The sequence below is a fragment of the Cynoglossus semilaevis genome, chromosome 10, assembly GCF_000523025.1.
Source record: "Cynoglossus semilaevis isolate Cse_v1.0 chromosome 10, Cse_v1.0, whole genome shotgun sequence".
In the NCBI taxonomy this organism is placed as follows: domain Eukaryota; kingdom Metazoa; phylum Chordata; class Actinopteri; order Pleuronectiformes; family Cynoglossidae; genus Cynoglossus; species Cynoglossus semilaevis.
In genome coordinates this window covers 18959077-18966624 of record NC_024316.1, presented here as the reverse complement: position 1 = coordinate 18966624, position 7548 = coordinate 18959077, and the positions used below count along the sequence as shown (strand labels likewise).

Genomic DNA, 7548 nt, shown 5'->3' with positions numbered 1-7548 from the left:
GGAGGTGAGCGTCCCTGATATAATAACCATGTCACGTCGGTTCTGATGAGTTCCACTTAACTGCGTGAATCGTCTCAGCAGTGTCGTAGTTAGCTAACACTTGTTGACCAGCTAGTTAGTTAAACCTAGCTTAATGTAGTATTATATGGCAGTAATGTTGGGGTCGAAACAGTAACTCCAGCCTTCAGGACGGTGAGTTTGGGGCAGTAGCTGACTTTATTAACGTAAAATAATAGAAAAGGATCTACTTTAAAATGGCTATAATGTGTTGGTGAATGTGGTTAACGTCAACACCAGGTAAACACTGGTAAATTGTGCGTTCTTGCCCACTCTCAGTGCAGAAGAACTACTTCCAGAATCGGGAGTTCTCCTTCACCCTGAAGGATGACATCTATGTCCGCTACCAGTCGTTCAGCACACAGAGTGAGTTGGAGAAGGAAATCCAGAAGATGAACCCGTACAAGATTGACATCGGAGCAGTGTACAACTACAGGGTGAGACACCGGAGTGCTGTTGACGTCACTCCAGCAGGTCAGAGTGTCGCCACCTGTTGACCATGTTTCTCACCCACAGCCAAGTCAACACAACACGGTCAAGTCCGGAAGCTTCCAGGCCCTGGAGAAGGAGCTGGTGTTTGACATCGATATGACGGATTATGATGACGTCAGAAGCTGTTGCAGGTAAATGATCCGTGGTTTATTTTTTGCTGATTCTTACCACAGTGACTACTTTAAATAAAGCCTGTCATTTAATTTAAAAAAATCATGTAATTTTAGTGCTGCAGACATTTGTCCTAAAAAAATATAATTTTAGTGCTGCAGACATTTGTCCCAAGTGCTGGACTCTGATGACCATCGCAGTTCGTATCCTGGACCGTTCTCTACGAGGTCAGTTGGTCACATTAAGGCTCCACTGTCTGCACTCTGCAAAGTATTTTATGAAAATGGCATTAAACACTATGAATTTTTTTTATTTTTTATTTTATGAAAATGGCATTGAACACTTTCCTTGTCTCTTGTCATAATCCCAGAGGACTATCTTTGTCTCTTGTCATAATCCCAGAGGACTTTGGGTTCCAGCACCTTCTGTGGGTGTACTCTGGCAGAAGAGGAGTGCATTGCTGGGTGTGTGATGAAGCTGCCAGGAAGCTCTCAGTGGCTGCACGCTCCGCTGTGGCCGAATACCTCAGCCTGGTGAAGGTAACATACTGAGTTAGATCACATTGTGTGTGTGTGTGTGTGTGTGTGTGATGTCGCTGATGATGTAGAGGAACAACTGAAATTGTAAATAGAGGGGAACTTTAATATTTCTGATTCCCAGGGTGGAGACGACGTGATGAAGAAAGTGGTGTTAACAGATCCTCTTCATCCCTTTATCACGTAAGAACCTGTTTGTTTTCATTGTAAAGATCATCATGAAACAAAATTATCTTTTACTTCACGTTAAAAAAAATCCTCAAAAATGTTATTTCTTTTCTGTACTTTTCTATGTACAACCATACATTTGCAGAGACAAAAAAATTGTAAATAGAGGGGATTTAACAGCGTATGTGACAAACTAACGTAACACTTTTTGGCAAGATGCCAATATTTGAAACTAACCCAAAGTGTCTGCACCATCTCCACAGGGAGTCTCTGTCAGTGGTGGAGCAATACTTCACCCAGTATGCGCTTCAGGACCAGGAGATACTGAGTCGTAAGGAGTCCATGGACAAAGTGCTGGCCCTGGTGCCCGAGGATATCCTTTGAACTGTTACTAAAATTACAAAGAAAAAACAAACATATTGTCCACTTTAAAAGAATTTTCCGTTGTGACCTTGACTGGGTTTTCACATGTTCGGAATGATCTGCAGCAGGACTTTCAAAATGAGAGGAAACCGGAGAATCGATGGAGACACGTGAAGGATCGAGCCAGTAAGAAACAGGTTAGCCTGTTAGCAGAAGTTTTAGGAGGTTTCTTTTTCTTCTTTTGTGTAAAATTTGTCTCCTTCTTTGTCTTCCTCTCTCCTGCTGCTCCTCTTCCTCTGTCGTCTTCACCTGGACTGTCTTCAGCTCAGTAACGATGTCTTTCTCACTTCAGGCCTCTGCCAAGAAGGGACAGCACTTTGAGAAAGAAATCATGCTGCAGTACTGTTACCCACGGCTCGACGTGAACGTCAGTAAAGGTGTGAACCATCTGTTGAAGAGTCCGTTCAGCGTCCACCCAAAAACAGGTGTGTATTCATCAGGGACCTTTTCTGCTCGTCTTCACACAGACATTTATTTGTTTATTTTCTTTTTGCATCTTTAGTCCAAAACAGGGAATGAAGATTTTTGCTTGGTTCACTTGTATAAACTTAACTTAAACTTCTAAGTATTAAAAATAAAGTGCAGAGAGACAGAAGCTCAAACATCTGGGTTGTGGACTTCTGGAGAGTCTTTTCATCCTCTGAAATTTTTCAAGCTAATTTTATTTAGCTTGACTTTAGACAGAAATTAGTTTGTGTGACATTAAATTAACAGCACTTATGGAGGACCTGCCCCTCACTGTGATGTCACTTCTCTGTACAGGACGGATATCTGTTCCCATTGACTTTGAAGAGTTGGACAGTTTTGATCCTTTTGCTGTGCCCACAATCAGGTTAGTCATTACTTTTTTTCATCGTTCCTCACTGTGGGCTTGTTTGTTTTGGTTTTTTTTTTCTAATGTGTCTTTCTTTCTGTAGGGTTTGTTTGTTTTTTCTAATGTGTCTTTCTTTCTGTAGTCTTATCTGTGAGGAGCTTGATCGGCCCAGACTGGGGGAAGAGGAGTTAGAGGACTCCTCTTCCCAAGTAGATTCCCAAGGAGGACAAGGAGATGTAACGGAGAGACGAAGGACCAGAGGTTAAAACCAGATTTATGATCAATAATATTCCACAATTTACACTTTTTTCATAATTTATTTTATAAAATGTTGACCAGTCCTGTAAAGAATGAAGTCACGTGAGTTTGAACTCTCACCCCGGCCGTAAATGTGTCACAGATTACAAACGCACCAGTCTGGCAAAGTATGTGAAATACTTTGATCAGTTCCTAGATGGACTGTCTGCTTCATGGAAAGGAGAACTTCTCAGAAAAAGTGGTATGTTGTAGATTTATCTGTAAAAGTTGTGTTTTATAGTTCATCGTCATATCAACTTTTTATTTTGATTTTTTTCAGATCTCGAGAAAGACTTCTGAACTGGACCAGCAATTGGATGTCGAACTTCATAGAACGAGTTGTTATTGAGTTTCCTTTTATTGTTTCATGTTGTGTGTTTTTGTCATTTTTAGGACAAATACCAAATAAATATTTTCAGTTTATTGCCCAACCTTTGCTGGTGTGTATGTCGTTTCCTTTAAAATAATTAAATTATTGATGTATTTTAAAATATTTGATTATTATTATTATACATAGACAGCAGTGTGTAACAATAAACTGCAGATGACCTGATACTCTTTATTACCAGGTCTAGTCAAGACTAAAATTATTTAGTTAATTTTAAAACAAATTTAAAACTATCAACTTATTTTTTAGCAAATGTCACTTCTATAACTGGTTGATCACAGTGGAGATTTTATACGATTAAGGGATAATGGTAACCAAAGGATACTTCTGTCGTGATGGTTTGTCTGACCAAATCCGAATTGAATAAACCTGTAATCGAGCTGATGGTCAAACAAAAATGAACAGATAGTTCAAGGTTGAAAATGCTTCCTGTTGCCACCAGGTGGTGCTGTGGGTGATTCCACTCACTGTTTTCAGAGCAAGGCTCTCCTTGTGAATTTTGATGAAGATTTGATTTTGTCAGCTATAATTGTACTGTAAAGTTATCTGTGTCTTATGTATTTTACACGGTAGAGTCTAAAGTTAGAATTTAACATGGTTTATTTTGGAAATATTTTTTAACTGCAAATAGGCAAGGCGTACATAAATTTGATATTTCAACGGTATATTCCTGCCCTAAGTATAACCGTTGCACTGTCTCTTTAAATAAACCGGAAAAGGGATTCTATGCTGTAAACCGGATATTGCCGTGAAGCCGGGGCAAGACTTTCTTTCTCACAGCCATCTTGGATATAGCATCCTTACTCGGTAAGTGTGTCTGCTGACAATCCATTCTAATCTGACTGTTTTTGTTCACATCCCGTGTGAAACAAATGTTCATTGTGTTGAGTTAAAGACTTGTCATCGGTACATTTTAGTTATTTTTCAATTTTCGCCGTTCTGTACCCCGATTGCGGCTCCGTTGTTTCGCTGATCAATAGCTCAAAATGGTTGAACATGACTAAGTTCATATTAGCTGTCTGTCAGGGCAGAGAAAGAGGACGTGAAATTTAAATGTAGATCAAACGTTAACGGCGTGTACGTAAAGAGAACTTAACTTTAATGAGTAGCGTCGGTTCTCCGCGGGTCAGTAGAAGCAGCTAGCATAGCATCTAGTAGAAACACTGCACTCCCGAGTTCAAGCTAAAGCATGGTTTTGACATCTGCCGCATATGGTCTGATCCAGACCAACATAGTTAAACACTCAACGACTGTGAAATCGTGTAACATGGGGTCACATTTTGTGTTAGAAAGTTAAAAATGTAATGTATTGAGCATATCCCCAATGACTTATCTTGATGTGTGACTGTACAGTTAGTTGTTTTCAACATTACCGATTAAGCCCAGGTTTGTCAGATGTATAGAAATAGTTTGTTGACCTGCTCGCTGGCACCTGTCTCATCTGCTTTGTGTTTAGTTACGTTAACAATCATACACTGTATGTAATACATACTCTGCATAGTATATGGCTACAAACGTGATATCCGTTGGGGGGTTTTGTAATATAGTTTAAGTTTAATATAATAATAATAAGACAAAAGTTTACACTTCTCCTTATCTCTTCTGTTCAGCAACCATGCCTGGTGAAGCCACAGAAACGGTTCCTGTTACTGAGCAGGAGATGCAGCAGCCTCAAGTGGAGACTGGTATGTATATAACTTTGCTTGCTTGCAGTATTGTGCTCAAAGGGGATCCTGGAATACTTTAAGAACATTAAAAATTGGTCCACCAAGAATTTACTATTGTAGGTATTTATATAGTATTGAATGGCTGGATCAACAGTTAGGTCACGCAGTTGACCCCACCGGTTGGATACTGAGCTGAAATAACAGGTGACAGTTATTTTGACTGTCAGCTGTGTTGTAGCAGTAGTTTTGCTAACTGAGCCATTTACTGTGGTGATGTAGCTGTAACTGGTTGGGAACGACATGTCCAGGACCCCTTTATTGTGCAGCCTCACACAATGGAGTGTTGGCACTTACACAAAACCTGCATTTAGTGCATAGTGCATGGTGTTGAGTGTGTTGTTCTGTGTTCAGGAGTTTACAGTAAAATCTTTGTATTGCTAATGTTTTGCTAATCCAAATTTGCTAAGTTGACCATAACTTAATGTAGTGTAGAAACCTGGTTTTAAAAACAACATATTTTTTTACTAATCACTAATGTTTTGCTCATGTTTTAAACAGTTTGACTTGTTTGTAGGGTAAAAAATGTGGTCAATACTTGTGATTCAGTATGCATATTTATACAGGAAACAGTTACATTGTGTTAACAGTGACATTTATTGTCTTAGTGTGGCCTCGACTTTTAAACCAAATGATTAATTGTCATTGTACTTTAAAAAAAAATACATGGTGGTGTTATAAAAACAAATCACATTTGACTTACACTATAGCCTCAAATTGGTCCTGAGTACAAACATGTTCTTTTATTTTGTAATACATTTGCGTTCATCTGTGAGTGAGTGGAACCTTTGTTGAAGCTTTGGGTGTGACTGCAACCCTTCTAGTTGCTTCTAACAACAGAGAAATACCAGTGCAGAAGTAGCTGTTTCTTCACAACTACATGTAAAATGCTGAAGGGAGGTAGACACCTACACCCTACTCTACACCCACTTTATACAGTGAATTCCAATATGGTTCTTTTTCTTCTTCTTTTTTTTTGACTTAACTTTGTTCCACAAGTTTTTAGAATCCATTGCATCGTTACACTTTTAAGCGTAGGAGCTGTGCTTTTTGATCTATTGTTTTTATTTGGTTCAATCTATTTTAGCTCACCATTTTATTCTTGCAATGCTGCTCGTGGGAATGAGGCCTCATGCACACATACTTATTTCAGCAAATGAACAAGATTTCATCAAACACTGTTTTTGGGAAAATATCATTTTTGTTGTGTTCCTTGCTACTAAGTTATGGCCCAGTGAACAGAATGTGCAAACACATTGACAGGGTAATAGATTTCTTTTGCGATAAAAGGAAATGAACAAAAAATTTCAATGGTTTTGTTTAAAAATTGCCTCTCCAAACGAATGTTTTGGGGCTAACACTCACGAACCTAATGACAGTTCTTCTGAACTTGAAGTGATGGAGTCTGAAGAATGATAAACAACGATGAACCATGAGTCCAGTGTTTCCTTGCACTGTCATTGGTGGGACATTTGTGATGTAGTTTGTGGAAATGGCTTCCTTTTGGGGCAGCAAATTGTTGAAAATTGCTGTGCAAGTGAGCTGAGGTGTATAGTTTTGATGTGTACTTTGCATTTTGTTTTATTTGCATCTGACTAAACATTTGGTACCTGTGTGGAAATCAGCTTTTTTGCACTGTGCGTTTGAGAAATGGTATGCAACAAAAAACCTTGGACTTGGAATAAAATCCCCTAACCGGCATGCAAAAGACCGTAACATTTTCAACGAAACATTTCAAGGAATCTCTCTTTCTACTCAGTCACACCTCCTGCCCAAGCTTCATCCCAACAAGCTGGGTTGCCTTCAGGCCCTGCAAAGCCAAAAGGCAAAGATGCCAAGGGCATGCAGGGATCCTCTGCCCCAAAGGCTGTTCCTGGCAGAAGGAAGCGGGCCTCTCTGTCTGCCTCATCTGCCTCGCCCACCTCTCCAAAGTCTACTTCCTCCTCAACACCTCGGTCCCCCCTTGTGACCTCTCCCCTAGCCACTTCACCTGCTGGTTCTTCTGCTAATAAGGCTGACCGTTCCACCCCCAAAGTTGTCAAAGCCAGTAAACAAGTAAAAGCAAAGAAAGGAGAGCCATTTGTCCCGGCAATGGAATCTTCTACCAAGGCTGTAGAAGATCCTGCTGCCTCTAAAGTTACCCCTAAGGCTCCTGTAGCAGCAACACCTTTGTTTTCAGATACTGTTGCCGCTAGTCCTCCGAAGTCATGTCCAGTAAAACCAGCCTTGCCAAAAGTTGTGCCTCCTGCTGATGATGAGATGCCCCCACTTATTCCACCAACAAAGCCGTCAACAATGCCTATGGATGAACCCCTTGCTACTAAACAGGGTGAAAAGTCTGCAGCCAAGGATATCAAACTAGCTCCCACTGAAGCACCAAAACCTGCCAAGCCTGCTGCAGAGCCTAAAGCTGCAGAGCCTGCTCCTGAGGTAAAGGCAGCCCAGGCTGCCAAGCCTGTTGCTGAGGCTAAAGCTGCCCCAGCACAGGCTGCCAAGCCTGCCCCTGAGGCCCAAGCTGCCCCCGCCCACGCCGCCCAC

The 7548-nt window shown here is 40.6% G+C and overlaps 3 protein-coding genes across 5 annotated transcripts in view; all 3 read left to right on the top strand.

Moving 5' to 3' along the window:
* The window catches only part of prim1 (DNA primase subunit 1), a 3553-nt gene extending 259 nt beyond the window's left edge, over nt 1-3294 (top strand). Inside the window, exons 2-13 of the mRNA XM_008319290.3 lie at nt 325-494; nt 574-680; nt 814-887; nt 1063-1199; nt 1321-1379; nt 1628-1737; nt 1833-1924; nt 2080-2212; nt 2550-2619; nt 2744-2862; nt 3002-3100; nt 3179-3294. Coding sequence (XP_008317512.1) covers nt 325-494; nt 574-680; nt 814-887; nt 1063-1199; nt 1321-1379; nt 1628-1737; nt 1833-1924; nt 2080-2212; nt 2550-2619; nt 2744-2862; nt 3002-3100; nt 3179-3198 — 1190 coding nt within the window. The 3' untranslated portion in view covers nt 3199-3294. The remainder of the gene's footprint in view (nt 1-324; nt 495-573; nt 681-813; nt 888-1062; nt 1200-1320; nt 1380-1627; nt 1738-1832; nt 1925-2079; nt 2213-2549; nt 2620-2743; nt 2863-3001; nt 3101-3178) is intronic.
* A 666-nt stretch (nt 3295-3960) lies between these two features.
* The window catches only part of naca (nascent polypeptide associated complex subunit alpha), a 6414-nt gene continuing 2826 nt past the window's right edge, over nt 3961-7548 (top strand). Inside the window, exons 1-2 of the mRNA XM_008319298.3 lie at nt 3961-4093; nt 4897-4971. Coding sequence (XP_008317520.1) covers nt 4902-4971 — 70 coding nt within the window. The 5' untranslated portion in view covers nt 3961-4093; nt 4897-4901. The remainder of the gene's footprint in view (nt 4094-4896; nt 4972-7548) is intronic.
* The window catches only part of LOC112487606 (transcriptional regulatory protein AlgP-like), a 3920-nt gene continuing 1349 nt past the window's right edge, over nt 4978-7548 (top strand). For all 3 annotated transcript variants that reach the window (XM_025059333.1, XM_025059332.1, XM_025059331.1), the window contains exon 1: nt 4978-7518. In XM_025059333.1, coding sequence (XP_024915101.1) covers nt 6853-7518 — 666 coding nt within the window. In that variant the 5' untranslated portion in view covers nt 4978-6852. The remainder of the gene's footprint in view (nt 7519-7548) is intronic.